Source organism: Cynocephalus volans, chromosome 2 (assembly GCF_027409185.1).
Source record: "Cynocephalus volans isolate mCynVol1 chromosome 2, mCynVol1.pri, whole genome shotgun sequence".
Classification (NCBI taxonomy): Eukaryota; Metazoa; Chordata; class Mammalia; order Dermoptera; family Cynocephalidae; genus Cynocephalus; species Cynocephalus volans.
The window spans coordinates 193,771,897-193,799,298 of record NC_084461.1 but is presented as its reverse complement, the minus strand read 5'-3'; the positions used below and the strand labels follow the sequence as shown (position 1 = coordinate 193,799,298).

The 27,402-nt window shown below is 39.5% G+C and overlaps 1 protein-coding gene across 1 annotated transcript in view; it reads right to left on the bottom strand.

The window, feature by feature from the left end:
• FBXW8 (F-box and WD repeat domain containing 8) overlaps positions 1-27,402 on the bottom strand; it is a 108,877-nt gene that overhangs the window by 18,419 nt on the left and 63,056 nt on the right. Inside the window, exons 6-8 of the mRNA XM_063085616.1 lie at positions 24,491-24,687; positions 22,069-22,275; positions 3,816-3,943 (exon numbers count right to left, since the gene is read on the bottom strand). Coding sequence (XP_062941686.1) covers positions 3,816-3,943; positions 22,069-22,275; positions 24,491-24,687 — 532 coding nt within the window. The remainder of the gene's footprint in view (positions 1-3,815; positions 3,944-22,068; positions 22,276-24,490; positions 24,688-27,402) is intronic.

Here is a 27,402-nt window from a genome sequence, read left to right as displayed (position 1 = left end):
CAAGAGTTGGAACCAGCCTAAAATGCCCATCATCAGATGAGTGGATAAGGAAAATGTGGTATATCTACACAATGGAATACTACTCTGTTATAAAAAAAAAAAAAAAATGAAATACTACCATTTGCAGCAAGATGGACTTAGAGAAAATTATATTGAGATAAGCCAGACACAGAAAGAGAAATACCGCATGTTCTCACTTATCTGTGGGAGCCAATAAAAATAAATAAATATACAAACAAATAAACGGGGGGGGAGGGGAGAAGACACAGCAATCACAACAATTCCTTTAACTTAAGACAAGTGAACAGATATGATGGTGTTGATGGGGGGAGGGGGGCAGGGAGGCAGGAAAAGGAGGAACTGGTGGAGGGACATGAAACTCAACTATATTGTATATTGATAAAAAAAAATAATAATAATGGCTGAAAACTTCATAAATTTGATGGGAGACATAAGTTGATAGATTCTAAATGCCCAATGAACCCAGAGTTTAAACAAAAAAACAAAGGGATCTATTTCCAGCAGACTTTTTCTTGGTAACCTATTCAAGCTTCTCATAAATGTCATGATTCCTAAGCTATTAATTCATTTTTGCCTTCAGTGAATAAATATATACTTTCAATTCATTGAAAACGCTATTGATTTTAAGAAGCACAATTATTTTATGTAACATTTAAAAATGCTCCCAAATAATTTTATAATGCCATTATAAAAGACAAGTTCTGACTTGACAGATATGAAAATGTTTTTTTTTAAAAAAAAGCATCTTAGAATAAGCACCCTCTGAGTACTACACAGATAGTGTGGTAAATAGAATGGACACAAGCATCTAGTTCTGACATCTGATATATATCATTCCTCTTGTAACATTACTCATTGCTCTTTCTTCTTGCTTGGTCTTAGCAAGAAAAGACAAAATATGCATTTAGAAAAACTCATTGCTCTATATTGATAAAACTCTCCTGCAAAATCCCACCTGTCTCTCTCTCTGCACTTTACAAGCCTTCCCTACGGCAAGGGAAAAACATAATCTAACAGTAACTAAATTTCCATCCTAATCATTCTCTATTCTTCAAACTCTATTATTTTTCTTGAAAGAATGAAAGGCTAGGTATTTTTTCATTTTTAATTTAAGACTTTTTCCCTGCAAAAATAAAGCTACTCACAAAATTCCAACCATGTTTGCAAACTCCTCATACTGACTTTCTTCCTTTAAGGATAAATTACTTTATTTTTGTCTTAACCTGGGACAGTTTTATGTATCTTTAGAGTCCATTTCATTCTCAAGTTATTTATAAAGCACTAAGAGAATACACTGGAAGTTAAGTTTTTTAAATAAAATACAGAGGCCCCAGGGTTTTTAAAAATTGCATCAGTCATTAAGTGACAGCCAAATCCACATTTCTCTTCAAAGTATTTGACCTCTTACTCCCACTTTTGAAATAAAACATAAGTTGTACAAGCTTGAGCGTGCATCTCTAATGAGATCTTACTCGTAGCTATTAAGCCTTTTGGGGGAAAAAAAAACAGAAGACTTCCCTCTACCACATTAAAAAGTCTAGATTTCTCATCCCTTTTTCCAGATGTATAGTTTTTATTAAAAACAACAGATTTTTAACCCCTGTATCTCAAGTGCATATTACTGACTCTGCTATTTTGAGTCATAAAGAACATTCTTATAGATGATGGTCAGCCCCTAGGTGCGCAGTGGTCAAACAGCTGGCACCCAACTCTAGGAGTAGCCCTGATTAAATGCCACTTTGGAGACCCCACCCCCAACTCTAAGTCACTAGTCTGTTCTTTTCATCCACAGAGACAGAGTGTTTTTAAAAAACATAACATTGGCTTACTAATAAAGTGGAAGGAACATGGTCAAATTTGGACTTCAAACTGACCAGAGAGCCCTTTTACACAGGGCATGGAGCTCCTCTTCTGGCAATGGGTACATAATTAAGCAGCCCTGCTCCAGAGGAAAAAGTCAGCTTTACTGAGTACATACAGTCGTCCCTCCCATATCAATGGGTTCTGCATCTGCATATTCTACCAAATGCGGATCAAAAACGTACTATAGTTAGGACAAAGATGGTTGCATCTGTACTAAACATGTACAGACTTTTTTTCTCTTCACTATTCCTTAAACAATATAGTATAACAACTATTTACACAGCATTTACATTGCGTTAGGTATTTCAAGTAATCTAGAGATGATTTAAAGTATGCAGGAGGATGTGCCTATATTATGATGCCATTTTATATCAGGGACTTGAGCATCTGAAGATTTTGGTATCCTTGGGGAGTCCTGCAACCAATCCCCCATGGATACCAAGGGAAGGCTGTATAGGTCTCCTAACTAAAAGTAGGATGTACGGCTGACAGTGGTCTTAACACTCTCGCTTTTAACTGTTCTAGGGCTGGCTGGGCAAAGTTGTGCAGAAAGCAGAGGTCTCTTCTCTGGACCACCGTTTTGGTTTCCTATAAGCCTAGCTGTGACTAAACTAATGAACTGACCACCTAAATGCTCACACTGCAAACAAACTCATAATCAACAGCCTCAAACCTTTCCATCTGGATGTCCCCAAAGTGCCCTCCACATTGGAGATCCTCTCAGATAAGCTTGGAGCCTTTGTATAGCTCAGTCTGGAAACTAATATGTGGGAGTAAAACTACAAACTGATTTGTTTCATTTGTTGTGCCACATGTGGGGCCACTTATCAGTCTAGTTTTTAAAGAGAAACAGCCTTACATGTGCCTGCAACACAATGAGGAATTCAATACTCAAGCGTTGGAATATAGTCTATTTTAGGAGGTCTTCTTTTTGCTCTAAGTGGGGGGTGGGTAGCTAGAGGGGTGAAGGTCAGGAGTTGGAAATACTATTTGACAAAATAATTATTTTTGCAAGCTGCTGCACTGGCGGGACAGAGGTCTGGGACTTGGCACGGAGGAGTCCCCGCCTCACAATCTGATACCCACCACTGAGCAGCCCACCACCTGCAGCACGGGGCCAGGCCCAGGGGAGGGGGCACCAGCAGACCCTGGCCTCCAGCCATGCTACCTCTCTTAGGGGCACTGGATCAGACACAGCAGACAACCAGCCAAAAAAAGAAAGAAAGAAAAAGAAGAGACGAGGGGGAGAAGGGGTGAGGGTGGGGGGACCTAAAATTTGGACTCGGCAGGTCTTTTCAAACACTTTAATCCTTTCGTGCTGATGGTTCCTGGAGTGTCTGTGGCTAGCACTGGACCCTACACCGGGAAAATCCAGCTCCCGAAGCCAATGCATTAAAGAGAAGACTGTTAATCAGCTAAATAGAAACTGGAATCTGTTCACATGAAGTCTCTTTTTTCCTCCATCACCAGAGGGACACCATAGTGTTCTGAAATACACTCTTGACATCAGTTGGCAGGGAACCCTATTTTGTTGAACATGATTCATCCGTTAGGTTATTGTTTTTAATATTAGAAAGTGAGCTTTTAAATGCCAAACAAATTTTGCAGCAGGGGACAAAAGATATTCCAAGTGGTCTCCCTGGACCTTCCACCAACTGTGTCCACCAAATGGCTGAAAAGAAAACCTTCCCGTGGTGCTTCAGAAATGAAGCAGAGACATAGCTATATCCAACTATTACCTAATATGAGACTTTGTTCTCCAAGTGCAGAGTGTTGTGGGATCAGGGCTGAACTCAGGTGGGCAAAGCTGTAGATTGAGAACCAAGGAGTGGGAGCCATAGAGGAAATTGGCAAGTGCAGTGGAGCTGAGTGGCCAGGCCTTGGCAGAAGCTGTGGTGGCTACACAATGCTGCTTTTCAACTCAGACATACCTTCTGTCCATGTTGCCACTGACCATCAGGTTGGGAGGGCTGTCCCTGAGGTTGACACAAGTGAAGTCACCAAGTGCATTCCCCAGCTTTGAGAGGCAGCGTTCTGCTTCCAGGCTATACACCAGGATCTGAGAGAGGAAGAGAAGTGTGTGAATGCACAGTTCCATATGCCAGACTGACCTCCATCACCATCTCACCATTGTCCCGAGCACAATGCTTACCACTCAGCCCCTGTTAAGATGCTCTGCCCCTTAATTTCCTGACCTCTTCCAGGTTACTGGTAGGTAAGAATATGGCTATTAGAATGACAAAAGGAGATGCTAAAAAGAGGAAAATCCAAAAGTTCCTTAGGCCAAGGCACAAACAAACTCATAGGGCCCAAAGGGAAATGCCAAATGGAGAAAATAGGTAACCTAATTTCTTAACACAGAAAAAGAGGTAGGAAACTAAGGGTCACTGACTACATCTGTTTTGGAATTAATGGCAGAGCTAACAAAAGATCAGGAAGCTTGCAGATGAGCCAGCGTGGGCTCTCTTTTTGTATACATACCACGGAAGGTAAAAGAAAGAATAGTACAAGTATCCAAGAAGGTGGAACTTGCCTAGTGAATCATTAGATGATTCTTTTGTACTAAACAATGAATCAAAACACAAACTCTTATTCTCAAATATTTCTCCTGTTGGTCATTCTCCACTTTTAGAAAGTGCTGCTCCATAAGGTAGCAAAGCCACAAAGAAGGTACCCCTGATCTCTAGGCGATGCATTTGTTATATTAGAACACTTCTGTGCCTTCTCTCCAGCAAAAAGAAAAAAAAAGGCTGATTCATAAGGAATCTTTCTGAAGATTAAGTCTTTTACTAAAAACAAATCTTAATTCAATTAACATTAAGTGCTGGCTGTGGATCAGTCATTGTAGCTGCTGAAGACACAGTCTGCCCCCAAATTCACAGTTTAAAAGCCTCTTCTTTAACATGAACACACATTTAGTTCTGAAAATACTGTTTATCTATTCTGTTGATCATGTGGTTAATATTTTTAAATTAATCACTGAACTCAAAAGTTTTAATATTTTGTACAGATTTCTCCTCTCAGCACACACATGGAAATGATGTGTTTTCTTCTTGTAATCCATGTATTTATCATTTATCAGTCTACAGGTTTTTACTTTCCTATTGAAAAGTTAATAATAACTCAAACAGTATCCACCTTGAAAATCATCAATCACATTGTCAACATACATTTCTAACAAGCGAATCTTTGGAAATTCCTAACAGTCAAACAACACTATAATGTTAACTAACTATTACTAACAATATATGAAAGGAAAGAGGACAAATTCAAAACTTAAAATGCCCTCGTAATCCATGAAGACCTTAGGGAACAAGCTAAGATGCAGCTGAAAATAAAAGTTCCTGACTCAGAAAATTTCAACAATTCTAAAATATCCAAAATAAGATTATTCTGTAAGAATACAGAAAGAATTTAATCTTCTATCTTCAGTGAATATTCTAAAAATGATATAAAATCAGCACCTGAAGAGAGAGAAAAAAATTAAAAACAGCAACCTCACAGTCTATTATAAAAGTAATATATTCTGCAGTAACCCATCATTATAGAGCTTTCAATATTTTGTTTTTAAAATACTTCAACTTCTATAGCAGGAAGGTAGGCCTTAAATCAGTAAAACATCCGTAGTAAATATAAGAATTGAAATCAGTTCGTACATATTTACTTTTTCTACAAGTTATTTTTTGACAAGTGGATCAATCATTTGTAAGGGATGTAGAGAGATCTAATCCCTCTCCAAGAAGACTCTCTGCAAATTCATCATAAAGACATCTAAGTTAGTAGTCAAGAGACAAGTCTTTTCTAAAATGTTTAATAATTCAAAGAATCAGAACTATCTGAAGAGTACCTTTACCATTACATTTAGTTAAAGACCACAGAGATTAGAAAACACATTACCCATCTCGAAGGCGGTTCTTTCCATGTTACAAGTCCCTTAACAACCTTTACCATTTCTCCCTCCCTCCCTCCCGCACTCTCTCTCTTTTAATAAGGTTGAGCAAATGGGACTTCATTTTATCTGATTGCCACAGACTAGAAAGATTAATTATTCATGCTCACACTCTCCCTCTTGTTAAGACCATGCATTAGACTAATTTTTCTCTTTATTGCCCTAGTTGGGTGAGTCTCAACCCATGGCCACTTGACTCATTCTCAGAGGTGTACGGATATGCTAGAAAGAAGAAAAAAACTACCCATAGCTACAATCTTGGAGAAAATGTTCGACACTAATGTGATGGCCAAGTCAATAGATACTGGAGATTTTTTCTAAGTACCAAGTGCATATTATAGAGGAGCTTAAACAGTGATTACAGAGCAAATTTTTATGAGCATTAAGAGGTTTCTTTAAGAATTGTCTAAAACAGCTAAACCTTGTTAGGACTGGTGTATGTTTTACAATGGTAACAGCAGGAAATGTAGTGTGTAGTCACATGACACTGGGTGGTTTTCCTTTCTCTTTGGCTTCTAGGTAGATCCAAAGGCACTAAGTAGAAGCAAGCATTGTCTTTTAAAAAGAACTTTAGCAGAAAGTTCTCTATTTTTCTTTCTTCAAGATCTTAAATAATTTCCATAAATCCTACTCTTAGAATCTTAATTTTCAATTTTGCCAATTATTCTGATTTCTCTGAAATCTATTTCTAAAAAATCTTTGTTTTTCCTGATTTCAAATACAGTATATCTTATAACAAATTCTAACATAATAGAATTACATAACAAAGAAAGTGGTAGTCCTCTTCTGTTTATCCATCTCTCAGGAATAATCACTTTTAACAGTTTGTTGTATGTACTTCTAGACTTTTTTATGCATGTCTGTCTGTCTCTATGCACATGTGTGTATAAAATTTTATTTCCTGAATCAGATTGTTATTCTACAACTTGTTTTTCCCACTTGTCAGTACATACCTATAGATAGATCTTGTTCTTATTAATAGCTGTCTAGAATTTCTCTGTGGATATGTAATTCCACACTGATGGATGTTTGGGTGGTTTCTAATTTTTTAGATAAAAGAAATAATGCTGTAATTCATTCAATAGCCAGTCAACCACAATTTATTAGTCATTTTCTAGGCACTAGGCACTGGAATGAACAGGGACAGAGGATGATGTGTGAAGCCTCAGCCTGCTGCCAGCTGAGAGACCGCCTCCTCACCAGCTGGTGCCCGGCCACCAGCTGTCCTGCTCCTCCATACATGGGACCTGCCTCTCTGAGGAGACCTGCTGACCCATCTCACAGCCATGTCCTAGTGGCTGGTGTCTTAAGCAGCAGGGGCAGCAATACACGCCCAACATCTGGGTAGCATCAGCAACTGCCCTAGGGCAGACAGGCCCTGTGTGACCTGGACCATTTAGGTGCCCAGGACTGGCTTTCCAACCACACCGTGAAGGAAAAAGCTGAGGCACGGCCATTGTCCCTATAGTGGAGTGAGCACAAGCCAGGCCCACTTCCTCCTTCACCCAATAAGAACTGGATTTAGCACTGTAAACTTTTCCTAAATCTGGGACTGATACTACTCAAAGTTAAAGATGAAGTACTTGCATACAGAAATTGCTATGAAGAGATTGTAGAGTCTTTCTGTCCCAGAATTCTGGTCATGTACTGAGGAAGGAGGAAAGGAATGCCACATGTGTTTTCTTTAAGTTTACCAAAATAGTGAATCTTCCTCACACTCAATATCTGCCAAAGGCATTAAGCCAGCAACAATAACACCCTGAGCAGCTGACTTGCCTCCTCAGAACCCTAGCACTGCCTTCCAGAATGGTCATGAGTGGTCAGAAGGCTTCCTTACAAGACTACAGCCTTTTAAAAGCTTTGTGATTATTTGCCACCATTTAAAAAAGGGAAGTGACAAAGAGAGCAAAAGGCAGGAGATGCTGCAGTGGCCCGAGGCAGAGTGAAGAGGCAGAGCTAACTGAAATTCACGGAGGTCACAAAGTCTACCTGCTTTCTTTTCTGATCCCTGATAACCTACCTCCTTCACTACCACATATATTTTGCTCTTCTGAAGGGGAGGTGGGCAGGGAAGTCATGATAAGAAACCAAACTCTAGAGAGTAAAACAAATAAACCTCCTGCTCTCCCCTCTTCCATGCACTCAAGTTTATTTTGTGTTCCCTTCTCCACGAAGTTCTCAGCATACAAGTTCATTCCCTCTCATCAGTGCTGAAGGTACTTACTGTACCCACCTCATCTGGTGATCCCACGGGGCCACCTTGAACTGTGAGTTATCTCCTCTATCTCCCAGACCTGTGGTTCTCAAACGCTGGAGGATAGGAGGGTCTCTGAAGAGTCTGAATTTAGCAGGTCATTTGTCAAGCTCTGTTACCAAGAATCACACCACATGTAAAACACTCTCCTAGATTTAAGGCTATTAGTTCCTTGGGGCAGAAATCCTATCATGTGCCAGTTACTGTGTTAGTTACACATTCACCGTGTCTTGCTAAGTGTTCACATTTGTGTTTGGAGATGAACTGGCTCATGATACCAGGCAAACCCAGAGTTTACCACAATCTGGGGCCCAATAATACTCAGATATACCTTTTCTTGCTTAACAGATTCCTACAGTCCTCAATATCTGATCTTGAGGCTGGCTTGTAGGTTTCTTAAGTAGGAACCACTTCATCCTACTCAAAACAGAAGGTTCCACAGATCTCTTCATAATACCCAGATTCTAGAATACCCAAACTTCACCCAGTCCTAAGGTTCCATCTCTGAAAACCCTCCTATTTACAAACACTGAAAATGCTGGGTAAGTTTCAGTCTAGTATCAAACAGTCCTTCAAATATTCTGCTTAACTCATAAGAAAGAGAAATTCACAGGAGTCAAAAATGAAGGGAACACTAAAACCAGAAACATAAGTGAGCATTCAAGCCAGGGGCTAGGCTGGGGACACCTGCCAATGTCAGGAGCCTAGAGAGCTGGGGAAACAGGAAACCAAGTATCTGGCTGGCACAAAGCAGAGGATCAAAATTGAGATCTCTGCATAAACCTGGGCCCTTGTAGGCTACATATGCTCACTAAAAAGCGAGCTAGGGGGAAAAAATTTATTCATTGGTGAAGAGAACCTACCCAGAAACTTGTCTACCTCAGGTTGAGTTTGGTGAGGTGGGGGTTGGGGCTGAAAGGGAGACACAATCTGCAGTCACACAGCTGCCCTCGCACAAGTTCAGGGTTTGCATTTACATATCTGCAAGGCCAAAAGAACCCAAGTCTAGTAATTAAAGTATTTTTCAGGTTGGTAACATGCCTCCTGATACCTTGCAGAATATTCCCAGGAGGAAGACAATCTCAACACAGGCCCCTTATGAGACCTACAAATCAAGATCAGCCAAATATTTGCTTACGATAAAAAAAAAAAAAATACAAATACAGAAAGAAATGATTTATCATAAGTGAGAGAAAGATAAACAGGTAGAATTAGACTTCCAAGTATATCACATAAAGAATACAAAATAAGCATGCTAAAAATGTTTACAGATAAAAGAGTGAGTGAAAAGTAGCAAAACAATAAGCAGATTTGAAAAACAAAACAAAATTTCTAAAAATTCAAAGTCATGGGTGAGATAAACAAGAAATAAGGACTCCAGGAGACAATGTGTGAACTGGAGATTTACTTGAAGAATTATTCAAAATTTAACACAGAGGGAGATGGAAAACGTGAATGAGCCGTGAACAGCACAGAGGGGAGAATAAGTTGGTCTAATATCCATGTAACCTGAGTTCCAGACAGAAAAAATAGAAATTTTCAACAAGATAATGGCTGAGAATCTCCTACAGCTGAAATGAAGGAAGCACGAGAAATCCCAAACAGGATAAATAAGAATAATGCTACACATAGAGACAATGGAGTAAAACCACAGAAAATTAAAGACAAGGAGTAAATTTTAAAGGTGGACAAAAGGACAGAAAGAGTCCTAAAAGGAAATTACAATTAGACTGACAGCCAACTTCTCAGCAGCATCAATGAAAGTTAAAACCAATAATATCTTTGAAGGGCTGAGAGCAAATAACTGTCAACCTGGAATTGTAAAAGACTAGCAAAACTACCTTTCAAGAATGAGGATGAAATAAAGATGTTTTTAGATAGAAACACGGACAGCACTTGTGGCTGACAGAGCCTCACTAAAGGAACTTACAAAGAATGTACTTTGGGTAGACAGAAAATCATTCCAGAAAAAAGGTCTGGGATGCTGAAAGGAATAGTGAATGAAGAATCAAGTAAATGTGCATAAAAGTATGCAAACATTGACTATATACAACAATAAGAATGCTGATTTGGGGCTAAATAAATAGAATAAACTGTATCTAGTCATTATTATTCCAAATAGTCAAATGCCATGAATTAGGAAAATGTACCATAACCACAACGATGCCAGAGGCAAAGGGTACGTTCCCGTGTTGTGGTCTGAATAGATGCTTCTCTGGATATTTGTATAGTATTTGGCACATAGGAGGGGCTTAGTATATATTTGGTGAAAGAATGAACAGATGAACAAACGCTCTGTATATACCTACCGATCAAAGGCAAATGCTACGCTGGTCTTACAGTAAAGCCAGGCTTCACAAATACAAATGAGTACATTAAGTCAGTGTGCTGTCTACCAACAGCAACATATTTAGCTGTTTCCTAAGTGGCAGGTACAGTTTCATTCAGTACAGGATCCTGAAGAATAAGACTAGTAATGCTCGTTTTTAAAAAAAGACACAAAGGAAAAAAGCCTATAAATACTTGGGATAGACTTTACTCATTTAAACAAACCAAGCTGCTATCATGACCCAACATACATACAGCCCACAGAAATGTGAAATTTAACTACAAGAAATGCAGGGTCTGCATATTGGTGTTCACACACAAAGCTAAGTGTACAGCCTCTATAAATTCACAGATGAGCTAAGGTTTGAAAAAAAGGGATGAGAAAGACAATTGGGGTGGGAGGGGGAGCTAGTGAGAAAAGAGTAAATCATACACAAAACAGCCAATAAAAAAATAAAAAAGCAGTTAATATATATGAATAATGGATGTCTGATTTAAAAGCAGTTTACTCCGATATGATGTAATTTTTGACAATCAGCCAGAGAGACTATTTTGTAAGTCCTTGCCAGAGATAAGTCATAGCATGAGGCTTGGTAACACGGCCATATCTGTGAACATGTGGAAAACGACTTTCACCACCGTCCCAAAGGTGACTTTCTGTTGGCAAACAGAAACTTGCCTCTCAGGTGCACTTAGCAGCAGCAACCAGCAAGATGCAGAGCTTGAGGAAATGGATCCCTAACATGAGCACAGCTTCCAGAAATGTGGCACCCCTTAACAGTTTCCATGACATCTTCTGGCACAGATCACACTCAAATTCAGCACAAAGGGAGAAGAAGCCTGGGCTGCTTTCATGTTTAAGTTTTAATTGGAGTGACAAGCCCATGAGGCCGAGATATTTCAGGGATGGGACGGTGCTGCTGAGTGTCGCCAGGCGTGCTCCCCACCACCACGTGCCAATGCACCTGCAACCCCCGCTGTTCCAGGACTGGACTCTTCCTGGGAGGCAGTGCCAATCACCGCAGGCTGTGCCAAATGTGGGGGCTTTGTGATGTGGGCAGATGTCTACAAAGGACCACAGCAAGGCTAAACCAACACCTATTGTGACCTAAGCCTGAAAGGAACCCAGAGAGCAAGAGTACATTCGAGAAAAAATCTGGGCAAAAATCATCCAAAACTCTTTCTCTTAACATGTCCATAGTTGCTGGGAATAATAAAGGAAGACCAGGTACACTCTGTAGGGTAAACAGAATATGGTGCTCTTCTTTCCTTCAGGGATCCCTTTCAATAATCTTTGTCCTAGTGCTAAAATAAGGGTAAAAGATGTGAACATGAAGAACTGGTTAATGATTACATAAAATGAACAAGAAATGTTATAATTAGTGTGGAATATGTATAACTGAGAGCTGAAAATCCTCCTTTATGCTCCCAACATGCCTTGTCATAATAAAGACCATGGACAGTTTCAAAACACTTCATAAACATTAATCACATGTAACTAATCATGGTCCCTAAGAGAAAGAAAATTATTATTGGATCTATTTTACAGGGAGATAACTGAAACTACAAACTATGACTTGAATTCTTCAAAATTTAAGGCAACTTGGGTATTTTTTAAATGGAAAGATTACAAGTGAGATGCTTGTAATGTAAAACTATCTGTAAGCCTATAGACTTAATTAACATTGTACATGAAATTCAGGATATTATATTAGCTTGATTATCAATTTTCTTTTGACTAGCCTGGCAACTTCAGTTTGGCCCCAAGTTGGACTGGAGAAAGGCTTAGAAGAGGGTAGACAGGCAGAATGTTGCTTAAGTCAGATCACTGAAACAAATGAGAGCTGAAGGGGGAAACTGGAAAATTGCAGTGAATAATCAAGGCCTTTGGTGCAGAGCAGACAGTCCACCCACGGGCTCCCCTTCATTCCCCTAAGGCCACCTCTAATCACACTACATGGTACACGATGGCGTTGGCACAGACTGCTTAGCAGTGTTTTGCTCACAAGCGAACACTAAACATACTAGCTGTTCATATATCCAGGATATGCCTTTCACACAAATCCTTTCAGAATATCATTCTACTTGATTCTCACAACTACCAAGAAGAAGATAAGACAAATACTACTGTGTACATTGTATGCATCAAGAAACTGAGGTTTAAATAATTTTCAAAAACTTGCTATAAACTACACATGTAACTAAAGTAGGAGAAGCCTATTCTCAATCCTACGTCAGTTTGCTACCATAACAACGTCTTTTCCTGATTCATGTCAAAAATGGTTATTAAGAACAGCTAATACTTAAAGTGTTCTCTTAGGCCAAAACACTGCTACAACACATTATCATCTCACCTGATCCCCACAATTCCATAAGGTAAGTACCACAATTTTACTCAATTTACCTATACAGAAATTGAGCTTTAGAGAGGTCAAACCTCTCACCCGGTTATGAAGTTTTGGAACCGGAATTTAAACCCAGGTGGGTGGGCTTCAAAGCTCATCTCTTTAACCCTCTACCAGAGGGTCCTCAAAGTGAGATCCCAGGATTAGCAGCATCAGAACCACTGGACTCTCACTGCACAAGCAAATTCTCAAGCTCCACCCCAGACTCACAGAATCAGAAGCTCTGTGGCTGGGGCTGGTGATCAATATTGTAATTGGGCCTACTTTGGATTCTGATGCCCGCTGGCCTATGAGACCCCTTCACACACCTATATTGCCTTCCAGGCCAAAAAGGAATTTCAGCCATTAAAGAGGTAAGCGCTACTAGCTATAAATGCTCACTTCCTGCCTCCCGGTCGCTGCCAGTCTGGTTAAGCAACAGTGCTGGGCAGTAACAGTAACAAAATGTGAGATTGAAGGCACTGTGTTCTATAAGAGCTCAGAGAAGAAGGATGTTCAGTAAGAGCCACAACAGTTGGCAAGGTTTCTTCTAAGTGGAACTCTGAATGGACCTCTCCCAACAGGACATGGAGAGACAGGAGGTGAAGAGGGAATACTATTGCTAATTCCGGGTCAAGGACTGCACCAGCCTGGCTGGAACGAGGGGCTGGCTTTAGAGGCATGGGACTAGAGAGCTGGGAGCTAAGTTGGGGCCCGACTCCCCACAGTCTTGAAGGCCAGGCTGAAGATGGGCACCAGAGCCTGACCAGTAGTCTGCAGCAAGCAGCCACTGCGCTGAGGAAACCTGAAATGGACCACAAGGAGGGGTGCCAACAGGTTCTGCAAAGAGCAAAGGTGGGGAAAAGGCAGGGGCAAGCAAAGGAGGGGAATGCAGCCTGGAGAGGTATTATTTTCATGTCATTTTCAACATACATTTTGAAACTTATTGTGAACATGAGGCAAGAGTTCACAACCCAAGGAAACATCAGAGTGTAAACAAGTCACTTGGGAGGTGGGTAGAGTCTGGGCCAGATGTTCTACCCTGCAATGATCCAAAGAAATCTAGGTATGAAATTCGGTTCGGGTCCAGCCAGTTATGCCACATCACTGGCACAGTTCTCGAGCAGGAGAGGTGAGCCAAGGCGGGAAGCCAGGTCACAGTAGAGCTGCTTTCTGCATGCAGTATGCTTCACACAAGTTGTGGCCTCGTTTTAACACTGTAAACCTCATCACTCCTCCAAAGTCACTTAATTTGGAATGTGATTGCTCAAATGTGGGCTGAGCTGGAGTTTTCCTTAGCCTATCTACAAAGGGGATTTACCTTGTGAATTAATAACACTCTGAGGGAATGCTTTAAAGAGTAACTTTGCCTCCATTAGAAGGACTATCTGCAACTCAATAATTGATAAGTTAATTATGAACCCACTCTCTAATGTAGGGCCTTACAGAAGATTGAAGTGTTCAGCAAATTAATAAATCATATTTCTCTATGTACTGAAATAAAAAGCAAACATCCTCTACTTTCTGTTATTTTGTTAGTCTAAACAGCTATGTGTATTTGAAAACAGTAAAATGTTTGAAACAGTCTGAAATCCAGACTCACAGAGGCCATTTTCTGTGTGCCCTCATTCTCCTGCTCTCCCCCAAACCAACAGCGTCAGTCTCAACCGTCGGTGTATACAAGGAAAACATGCAGCCTGTTCTATAGTGTTACGTTTTTACTTCTGGAGCAAAGGCAAATGTTTCTAATAGGTCTTCCTTAGATCATCATTAACTGAAAAACAAGCTGATTTTTAACACTAACCTAGCTACTGCCTGGGCAGTATTTACTCCGAGACTGGCACAAAGAAACCAAACCCATACTGATCTGTGAAAGTGAAATAAACGCGATAATCAACTCCAAGTTCATACTCTACCATGGGTGTGGGATGTTGAACTGGAATGGAAATTCCCCGTAAATAACCAGGGAAGCCATTAGAAAAATGAAGCCCTAAATAAAATTCGAAGCTTAATTCAAAAGCCAAAAGAGAAGAAAGGCAATGAATGGCATGTATTTCAGTGTGACAGTTTTGTAACTTGCTCAGAGCCTCAAGAATACCAATTAATTTCTTAAAAAATTAGAAAATGATAAAATATCATTAGCAAACAAAAACTATGCAAGTGTGAATAAAGACAAAAGAAATTTAAGACACTGGTGCCAGCCCTCTCCGACAAGGTTTCGCGTCTCTAACGCTTTTATGCAAAATGACTCAGCATTCACATTAGCTCATTGCATTAGCTCTGCCCAGAAGCTAAATAGACCCATCTCTTCCTATTCTAAATGCATTCTTTCAAAACGATTCTTGGGAAAATGACTCTTGTGAAGAAACACGTATGGTTACATCCACAGGATGGCTTTAGCACAGCTCTCACACCAGCCCAGGAGCTACCAGTGCTCCAGCCAGCCTGGTCCACCCCAACACTGCTCCTACCCCCATGGAAACTCCCTCTCTGAGGCCTGCTGATGAACTCCTACCTGGCCCCAAAGCTGGTGGGGACAGGAGGTAAAGAAGGAATCTAACGAGTACTGAGCACCAGCCACGTGCCAAACACATTACCTACGTTTACTAGATAAATTTGGTTTACCTACCAAATTTCCAAATGGGGAAACTGAGGCGAATAACTTTCCTAAGGTTTATCTGACACCAAAACCCTTGCTTCATCCCCAGTGGTGACACACCTACTACCTTGACTGTAGCTGAAAGTAACTTTTCCCTATGTTTACTTTCTATAACTTTTGTCACTCTTTCTAGGATCACTAGGGATCTTAAGATATGCTTCTATAAGAACAAGCAACATTTCAAGAGATACTTTCCACAGACTAACCCATCATGGTTGTTTAGAATGTCAGAGATGGTTGAGACTTCAAAGGCCTCTAAGTCACAGGTTTCTTGCTGTCTTGGGAAGCCCTCAGGCTCTGTGGAGGTGTTTCAAGGTTTTCACAGGTGAGGAGATTTTATTTATTATCATTATTAACAATATACTAGCAATTATAACAATTATTGATATCATTTTAATACTAAAACATGTATAAAATGCATTTGAATGTTCATTCATCATTTATCTATATAATTTTTCATCACTCTGGAATTCGACAAGTCTCTGTGAAGATCTTACAGCCTCGTGTTCATCTCAACATAGAGAAAAACACCTTTATATCGATAAGTCACTGTTAAGGACCACAAGAGGCAACTGTGATGTTTGATTCATTTCTATGTTTCCAGTGCCAGTCGTGTATCGAGCATATAATATGTGTTCAATAAGTATTCATTAACAATGATAGCAACCTTAACAACAACAATGGATCCTTTTGGTGGTCAGTATCACTCAATAACCCAGAAAACTGGTCTACAAGAGCTATTTTTCTAAACTCCATGAAGAAAGTAAATATAAAACATTTTTAAAGGTTTACAGTGAAAAATGAAAATAAGATTTGGCATTTACTTTGTGAACTTCCTATGTTAAATTATTCATCCTACTTATAAAATACCAAGTTTTTATTCTCTGGAATGGGACCCCGAACAAAAGAAAAGATGGGTTTCCTATTTAGGTGTAGATGTGGGAGAAGGTGGCCACAATCTACGAGCACTGCAAATTCTGATTCCAAAGGCTCTCTCAGACAGATATTTCAACTTGTGACGATTGCAGGCAACCAATCCAGAGTCTCTTCACGTCCATGTATGGGGAATGATTATCATAAGAGACGTTAGCAATTATTTTCCACTGTGATGTAAGCTGAGGCAGCAGCGCCAAGCAAGCGTCTCTGTCACACACATTGCAGCCTTCTGGATTACTTCACTCACTTCTCCCTGATTAGGATGCAGGCCATGTGCTGCTTAATACAATCTGCCATCAAATGCCAAGTACTTCAGAACTAAATTAGAAAATATGTCCAAATACATAGAATGATGCTAAGAGCCCTAAATGAATCTCTCTCTTCCTTTATGAGGCATGAGACTCATCATCAACATGATGCACTTAAACAAGGCAATTCTATCTTCTAACCCTCCACCTCTGAGAGCAAAATTTAATTCAGGCAGCAAAAGAATTGATAAAGATGATATGGTATCATAAATGTGTCTCACAGATGAAAGTATTTTCGACAGATTCAGGAACTATGAGACTATGAGACTATAAAAACAAATTTTAAAGGGATGTTTGGGCACAAAGGGCCACACTAACAGAGCTCACACTGAGTTTTGCACTGCGGCATGATGAAGAGATGAGGATAGAGTAATTACTTTTACATCTATTTTCTTTTCAATCATATGCCACTTAGCAATGGCTACCTTTAAGGTCATTTATGCGACTGATGTCTGAGAACCCAATAATGCAACTTCAAAACTTAGAAATACATTTTCATCTAAAAGTAAAAAACCTTCAAGTAGCCCTTCACACCACATACCGCTTATCTAGCAAGACACAGGAACTGATGAAAAAAATACTAATTTCCTGCTCAATCATTTCTGCCAGCAATAAGCATGGCCCTTTGGGGATCTTGTTAGAGAAGAAATGGTAGAGCAATGGATTCCTCAACCCATTTCTGCAGCTCTCACCTACTCAGCATCCTCCAATAGTAGATCAGCTCAACACGACTCCACAGGTAACAGAAAAAGTTTAAACCACCTGATCACTTAAAGAATCCAGAAATGTGGGTGCTGGACAGGAGCCCAAAGGTCATGTGTCTAATTCTCTGCATTTTACAGAAGATAAAAGAGGCAGATCAGGTTACCATCTTAAAAAAATCACAAACTCTCCCTCCCTCAAATGGGTACCAATAAGCCAAGAAACGGCACATATTAGTGTATGCTGTATCTCTTGCCACCATAACAAAGTTCTGATAGTGCTGTCAATCCCACTGCACTGATTCTAGGTGAAGCCATGTGGTCTAGTCATTCATCCTAAAAGCAGACAGCTGCAAAATAATTAAAATGAAAGGCAAGATCACTCAGATCTCTGTATGTCCCTCCTGGCCTCATTTTTGTTGTGATCTTGCTGTAAAGCCTATGAGAAAAGATGTCAAGGAACTGCTAGGGGAATGAAACGTATTGTCATCCACCACTGCCAAAGGTTCAATGTCTATGGAGGGCAATATCTATCAGAATTATGAAGGCACATATACCCTGGACTGAGCAAGTCTACTTTGATGAACTAATCCTACAAATACATTCTTGTGGACCAAGTGTTGTTTATAATAGCAAAGGATTGGGAGCAATCTAACAACCATCAATAGGGGGCTAGCCAAATTAATTAAGGCACATCCACAATGTGCAATATTATAAAGCTGCAAAAAACCAAAAACACCAGGAAGTTCTTTATTATATCACAAGAAATAATCTCCAGGAGATTTTGTTGCAAGAAACAGGTGCAAAACAATAATATAGTACTTTACCATTTACATTTTAAAAAAGAGGGGGTTGAGAGCAGATATGGTAATTTGCTGAAAAGTGCATAAACTGTTTGGAGCTGGCTGGTTAGCTCAGTTGGTTAGAGCATGGTGTTGTAACACCAAGGTCAAGGGTTTGGATCCCATACTGGCCAGCAGCAAAAAACAAAAGTGCATAAACTATTTGAAAAGGATGCACAAGAAATTGGCAACATTGATTTGGCTCCAGAATGAGAAGCTGGGTGGCAAGTTGAAAGGCATGGGGCATCTGCCCTCTGAACACCTTTCCATCCTATCTTTTGATTTCTGAATCAAGTGAATGCATTACCTAGTCAAAAAATGCTTTTTTAAGATGATTAAAAATCTGATCTTTTAAGAAAGGGTGACAGTAACAGTCATTTTCTATGACTTTATGTGGCCAAAGAAAATGCTGGCAAAACCAAGTGTGGCTCCTAATTCTGACCTCTGAAATCCAAGTCTGGGAAACCCTGCCCCAGAGGCAAACCAAGACATTCCAGAGCACTAACTCTCTCTGATTCCTTCCTAGCTGAGCTAGAGGTGACTAATCAGCCAGCTATATCCCCAAACCCTTTTTTAAAAAAAGATTAAGTAGATAAGCTTTTGCTAAATTACTTGGTTTTGTTTCCTTAGAAAATTATATTTATTAACAGAGCCAGGTTACTTGACAAGTACGTTTTCTGAAATCTGTGTGTAATGCTGTTTTAACACTCTAATGACAGGAACACAACTGGTGCTCAGTAAACTATTTGTGATGAATACAAGACAGGCTGGCTAGCTATGTACATGAGTGGGTGAATTTGATCCATTATTACTCGATTCTCATGCAGCTGTGGTACCTATAAAACGCTAATGTGGTCATCATATGGTGCAAGGATATTCTCCAACTAAACAAAAAATAACACCCCTAGAATACTTCTACAGGTTAGAGAGATTTAAGTTCCTGACTAAAATTCTATTTCAATATTTGGACTTCACTGTCTGCTTTTATCACAGTTAATCAATAATGAACTATAGCTAAACCTCAGTTCTGTATCAGGTACAAACGAAGATAATCCAAACTCTCTGTTCTCATAAAGCCTTCATCTGAATCCTGTATACACAGGCCAGAGGCACAGACACAAATCCCAGTGTGTATATAGCTCCAGGCAAACTCCACTGCTAATAGACTCACACCAACCTAATAAAATGTGCTGGGACACATGCTGCCACCAGGCTGATGCACAGATATAGCCAAAACATGGTATTAGTAGGTAAAGGGACACTGAGACTGTCACATGAGGCTATTTGGGAATTATGACATCACATTATAGCATAGCAGGATGATACTGAAATCTCACAGAACTACCCATGACATGGCTTAATTCACATGGAAATATTACATGACAATTACATTTCTTAAAAATGCAGGTTTTTCTGAGGAAGCAGAAAATCCATTAAACATAATCAGATGGAAAGTCTCGCCTATGCAAAAAAATAAGAAAAGTTACATAGCTGAAGCTTGGCATTCATCTTACTTTTGAGTGGGTGGCATTCATGTTGGAGAAACATCTCAATGCAAAGTTATTACCAGCTCTGCTAACAACCAGCCATTCACCCACACAAGTGTTTGGAGGTTTGGTGTCATTCTCACAAAACATTTGGATGACTAAATGCTACTGTCAGCTTTCAAAGAGATATTTAGAAACATTCTTATAGCAAATTTACTTCCATTCCTAATTTTAAAACATCAATGAAATATACCAGGTAACAAGTTATTTTAGGGATTACACATTTTTAAATGTGAATTTTCATAAAATTAATGTATTAATCAGCTGATTCTTATAATTAATGCTTTTAATTGAGTTGGAACTTTTGAGAGGCATCTAAAAAAATGTCTTCTTACATCTGTATCTAAAGATCCTTCCAGTCTAATTTTGTGCTGAACTATCCCTTTAAACTAGCTTCTCAAATATATCCACTGTGATTGTATTAATACAGAAATAAATCCATTCAGATAAGTCAAAGAGAAATGAGACCTACCAGATGAAAACTATATTAAAAATATGAAAAATTTAAACCTGACTAGTATGAAACATAACTGTTACCTCACTACACTAAGAATTCTAAAAGTAAATGAGATAACAAAAACTTGAACATATAACCGATGAAAAATTAGAAAGCCCATAGTCCTTCCTTTCTCAACAAAGGAACTCATCAAGGATCAGAAAGAAAGTTTTTTTCAGAGCTCCAGAAGGGAAACTGCCTTAGGAAACCAATTTCTGCCCCTTCCCCCACTTCCTGGGAAAACAAAACTCAGAAGTTATACCATCAGAGATTTTGCAGCTAAAATACTCTGGATATGCTCCTACAAAATAGGCTGACTCAAGCACACAGATTACACTACACCACTCAGTACTTTTTGATCTGCCTTCCTGGATGAAGAACATATAATTGGAATCCAGGAGGCTTCAATTCTTGAGCACTTATTAGGTTGCAAAACCAGTGACACCTACATAAATGAGATCTGACCTTACAGATCAAACACCTAGGGGAAATAAGATGTAAAAATCACCATCAGCAGCTTGAGTCAAACTATGAGTGTGGAAACAGCAGGAAGCACATGATGATAGCTAACTGTAATGTGCCAGGCCCTGTGCCTCAAGCGTCACATCCTATTGTCCAACACTACAGCTCTATGAAGTAGCTACTACTGTGAACTCCATTTCACAAATGAGGAAACTGAGACATAAGAGTGCTAAGCAACCTGCCTAAGACTACACAGGGTTAAAGGTACTAGGGCTGGGATTTAAAGGCAGGCAATGTGTGTCCAGAACCTGGTTCTTCTCCAGTTCGCAATACTGCTACGTGGAAAAGGGGCCTCCTTCCTAAGGAGAAGGATGTGGCCAAAGCAGCTCCTGGCTCAGAGATGTGCCTTCCCAGGAATCCCACCAACTGCCAGGGTCAGGACAAATTGGAAAAAACACAAAACAAAACAAAAACTTCATCCCTCTCTCCCTCCTCTGATCCTGCTGGAAGGAAAAGAGAGTTCTATAAATCAGCTTTAAGACTAAGTACTTGGCCTACAGTCAGGATAGTAAAATACTAGGGAGTGATAAAATTTTGTCATCATTCAAAGAATTTCAATTAAAAACTTGTCTCCCTGATTGAGCTCAAAGAGTACAAGAAGGCACTTTTATGCACTGTTGGTGAGAACGTAAATTTTGATGCAACCTTTACAGAGGGTAATTTGGCAATGCCCATCAACCTCTCAAATGCACATCCTGGAGATATACTACACAAGAACCTGTGAGAGTTGCAATATGTATTGTAGCGTTGCTTATAATAGTCAAAAGAGTGGAGGCAACCTAAATGCCCACCAGTGAGGGGACTGGCGAAACAGGCTATGAGCTGTAAGCACACATTGGAACCCTAGGGAGAGGGAGCTTGGTATATGCTGACATGGAATGCTCTCTAAGGTATATTATGGAGTAAAAACGCTGGGTACAGAACATTATGTATACTATGATCCCATTTCTACAAAGATAAGGTTATAGTATACAAATGTACCTATATATGCATTGAATTTTTCTAGACAGCTACCTAAAAATTGTTCAGTTTCTTCTGTGCAGTGGGGCTTGGGGAAGGGAGGAGAAAGGAAACAATTATTTTTCATTTTATATCCTTTTGAAGTGCTTGCCCCTTTTTTTTTTTTAACCATGATGATATACTGCCCTAATACAGGCCATGAAAAGAAAAAAATCAGAGCTTTAATTTTTCAACTGCCTTCTAAAAAAATAAAGTCTATGTTCTTTTTTGTTCATTGTACATCTTGCCCATTTTGTACCTTGTTTCCTTCATACACCCATCCCAGACTCTTTACGCCAAAAGCAACGTGGTTGGCTGAGACATCTAGACATGTGACGGGCTGGCCGTAGACGTAATGGAGAGTTCTGGCAGAGTCTTCAGCTTTTAGCAGGTATACCAGATCCCCAGCAGTAGCTACTGCCACAGGGTACCTTCCAGTATCTGGGACTATTTCAAGGTAGTCAACCTGTTAAAGGATAAGAGTTGTTTAGTCCTACAAATTCATACTAACTTGGTCAAAAATATGCAATTCCTCCTACACATCAATGAGAAGACCAGCAACCCAACAGAAAAAGTTGAGCAAAGGGACTGTTAACAGGAAATGAAACACAAACAGCTCTTACACAAATGAAAATATGCTCATAGTAAGATAAACACAACACACTCCAACAAAGAGAAATACAAAGTAAAAATTCGGTGAGATACCATTTTTCACCTATCATATTGGTAGAGATTAGGAAGTCTGATGACACACTGGGCTGGAAGTGAAGGGCAGACAACCAATTTATAGATCCCACTTACCACTGGTGTGCCATCAGAGGGTAGGAAGTCCGCTACTACCACAGTACTCCTGACTGCATTTTTGCTAGCATTTTCTCTAATTTGCACAGGTATGAGGAGACTTTGAGAACAATTTGCTTTTCTCCATCCATAAGTGGCACATTTCTCCCTAGTGCAAGTGACAGCAGGTTTTCACCTCCTTGAGTAAATTACAAGAGTACAGATGTGAAGGTGATCCACGCTTTGTAATTATGAAAACCCACAGTGTAAGAACAGCATTGCCCTGACAATACGCAAATGAATTCAAAGGCCTGAATCCTGACAACTGTCCAGAGGAGCTTGAGAGAGTAAGTGTCTGGGTGACTCTGCTAATCCTTGGGCCCAAAAGTGTGAGTGATGGCCCAATGTTCCAAGCCGTGGGTCCATCACAAAGGACGAACACTCCAGGCTAGCATCACACCCCTGGGAACACTGCCATCACTATTCTGGGAGCATATCTGGAGAAGACAAAAATAGCCAAGCTCTACGGGCCAGGGGGTACCACCTTTTCCAGGGATACTTGGCACATTCTGTGGCAACCCCTCACTCAGAGAAATAATACATAAAAAGTGTTAAAAAACACGCTTCCAGCAGTGGCTGCTTGCTTCCTCTTGCTCCTAAAAATCACTTCTTATTTTCCTAAAACTGACATCCTCCATCTAGCCATTTAACTTCATCTTTATGTTGGATTTTTCACAGACCAAAAGGCTCAGATTGACAGTGGTTGTGCCATTTGCTGGGAGCTATAAACTACTTCAAAAAGCTTTCAGTCTATGCCAGGATGCCACCTTATCACCAAGGTTGGATTTACACTTTGTTGAGGTACTTTCATCTTAAGTAATTGTCTAAGTTCATACAATTATTACCAGTCTACAGTGTTCTTTAGTCAGAGACCAATTAATAAGCACTATGCTAGTTTTGAGAACATACAGAAATATGATACCTTCATGTTCTTCTAATAAAACCCCAAGATGAGAGGACAGCTTCAGGCATTTTAGGGGGGACACTACATCCAAACTTCAGAGATCTGATACTTAAACGACAGAAGCTTATGGAGGTAAAGTGGTGATGCCATGGCTTAAGTTATTCTAGTGTAACAAGATTTCCACCAGGGAGAAAGGAGAGAAGAATAAGGACTGGGTCCAGGTCAGGCCATCAATTCATTATTGAGTGTTGGCTTTTCCATTCATTCTCCCACCAATGCCAATTTCAAGTTTCGGTCAATAAAATCTAAATTCAGTATAGATGGATTTGAATGCTTCCTTCTTACCACCAAATCACCCCTCACTATACAGATACAGAGATTAATATACAACTGAACTCTGAAAGAAGCTCTACATGACAGGTTCTGAAAGCTGGCTCATCTTCATGCATGACATCCTGGAACATGGCTGCTCAATTATTGCTGACTTAAATCTATTTTCACTTAAAAGTTACTCTTAATTCCACATGAGACAATCTTGGGATGAAGAAAGTGTAGGATGAAAACCTACACTTGAACTGGGATGACACCACCAAACTCATTTTCACTTCTATATCAGGCCAGAAACTAATCTCAGATTTCCAGGGGTGAGCCTACCATGTAGTCTGAAGGAGGCAAGGACCATAAGGGTAAGAAACTCTGGCTCCAAAGTCAGCTCTCAGAACTGGGGCAAGTCAATAAACTGCTCTGGGCCTCTGCTGCTTTCTTCGTAAGTGGGCAAAATAATGTACCCATTTCACAATGCTGTCATGAGAGTTGTGGACGTAAGGCCCACAGGAAGCCCTGAGTGAATGGGAGCTGCCAACATCATTACTATTGTTCGTATTAGATCCAGAAATTCTAAGAATGGTAAATAAAATGACCAGCACTAAAAGCTCACCAGTTTCTGAACTTCAAATTCTGCAGATATTTGCCAGTATCCCTCTTCATTAGGGTATAACATTACGACATCAAAAGCAGAAGCAGTGGCGACAGTCACATCGTCCTGGCTCAGGGCCAGTGCCTGTATTCTTGCATCATGTTCAAAACGATGAATAGGATACCTTCCAGTCCTTAGATCCCAAATATAAAGAAATCCTATGTAGAAAGAAACAATTTTAAACTCACTCATATGTGCAAGTATAAAACAACAATCATACAATATAAAGAAAATCTTTAAAAAAAGATATATTGGTAAAAAACATTGCATCACGTATAACAAAGGGCCAATTTCCTTAATATATAAAGGGCTTCTGCGGTTCAATAAATAAAAAACAACTGAAGTAAGCAAAGGTCATGAGAATGCTATTCACAGAAAAAGAAATACAATGGACTTTTAAACATAAGAAAATATGTAAAAATTCACTCACAGTTAGAAAAATACAAATAAAAATTGCAATATCATTTCACTTTTCACCAAATTGACCAAAATAAAAAATTTCATAAAACATTCTGTGTTGAGGACATGGAAAAATAGGCTCTATCCTAAATTTCTCTTGAGAATGTAAACTAATTCACCCACTTTGGAGGCAATTTGATTATATTTATCAAATTACAAATGTACATCCTCTTTAATCCAACTGTATATTTACTCATATACACAAAGAGGGGCAGCCCCCACCACCCAGCAGAAGGCTGGAGAAAGCTGAAAACACTTCTGTGTGGGTGGTCCACCACAGCCACTGCCACCACAGCAGCAGCCACAGCCACTGTGCTGATGGCCCACTGCCCAGTTAACTGCACTGACACAGGAGAGTCACCAGGTGAGACCCGAAAAGGAAGAGGAAGTCTCTCTCCACAAAAAAGTATGTACAAGGACAGTCACCGTAGTGTTTTTAATTATGTCAAAAGATTAGAAGCTATCTAAATGTCTATCATCAGAGAACTGCTTAAATAATGGCACCTCCAAAGTTTGGAATTTGGAATAACACGAGCAGCTAAAAAAGAGAGAGTCAGCCTTATATGTAACCTATGGAATAGTGGCATAGTGTTTAATATCACTTTTGTGTTTAAAAAATTTACACGCACACACACACGGAATATCCCAGGAGGATACACAAGAAACCATTAACAATGATTGGCCTCTAAGGAAAGAAACCCAGAAAAAGGAACAAGTGTAGGAGGGAAATTTATTGTATATCTCCTTGTGTATTCTGTAACATTTTCCAAAAATTATCTTTGCTGAAAAGATAAATTAAGAAAATGGTTCATGAGAGTGACCTAAGAAGAATGGGAGTACATATATTAATTGCCAAGCAGTTTCAATATGTGGAGTTCTTAATCCATTCTTCTATTTATCCCTTTGTTCATGCAACAAATAATTACTGCACATCTATTATACGCCAGGCACTGTTCTAGATGATAGCATTCCCCCCAAAATGGTCATAACCTACACTGTAAGGGTTCTTACAAGTATTGTACATCCTTCTATACCACCACCCTCTTCCAGCTGCTGTTAGCAGCTGCACAGCTCTAAAACACTTGTTAAAAATGCTGATTTTACAGAGAAATACCACATGTTCTCACTTATTGGTGGGAGCTAAAAATTAATATATAAATTCACACACACACATACACACATACACACACAAACCGGGGGGGGGGGGGGAAGAAGATATAACAACCACAATTATTTGAAGTTGATACAACAAACAAACAGAAAGGACATGGTTGGGGGGGAGGGGGGGAGGGAGAAGGGAGGGAGGTTTTGGTGATGGGGAGCATTAATCAGCTACAATGTATATCGACAAAATAAAATTAAAAAAAAAAAAAAAAAAAATGCTGATTTTACTAAAAGCCTTTCTCCCCAGCACCTTGAATGTTGCTACCCAGATCAATTCCTCTTACACACACACTGACCATGTCACCCTTTTCTTGAATTGTCCACAGCAGTGATCTCCAAAGTGGTCCCCCAGACCAGCAGCATCAGCATTACCTGATGACTTGTAAGAAATGCAAATTCTCAGGCACCAGAAACTCTGGGGATATATGCTCGAGATTGAGAACCGGTGGTGTACTGGAACTTATACTTTTCTATCAGAAATATAAACTTTTCTCTATTTGAAATGCCATTGATGATTCTTTCCTCACCAAATAATTTCTTTTTATCATTCCCACCCACTAAGCTACTTCTTTCCTCTCAAAGATTTACCCAAGAAAATAATCACTTTTTACATTAGGCTGGATAATGCTATGTTACAATTTCAACTGATTTTATTTTTCAAAATTCATCTTGAAATAACTGTGGAGATAACACAGCCTGTGGTTATGTATTTGTATTTGAGTTCAAATCCAGCTTTACCCCTTGCTAGCTGAAGGACTTGGGGGACTAACTTAACAGCTGTGGGCCTATTTCCTCATTTGTAAAACTGCAGGTAACATCACCTACTGCACAGGACTGTTGGGAGGATGAAAGGAGATCAACCATATAAAGTGCTAAAGATGTGCCATTCTTTTTATTTTTATGTGTTCTATAGTGCCTGCCATGTTATAAAGCATATTTATCAATAATGCAAACGTCCTCACTACTGCTCATCCATAAATCCAGTCCTATTTCTTATAACTTCCTTACCTAGAACAGATAGAGCTTTTCACTTTTCTTCCCTTTGCAATCCATCTTCCTATCTTTTTTCTTGCCTTGTACTGTCTTTAAACATGTTTGAATTTAGGATCTGACTATAAAGTATCATTCAGCACTAAATAAATATAGAGTTAGAAGAAATAAAACATTTGCGCTACTCTGAAAGACTTTCAAACTGTCAGTAGGCTAAATAAGCAATTACAAACAAAAATACAGCCTTCTTCAAGTTAAAT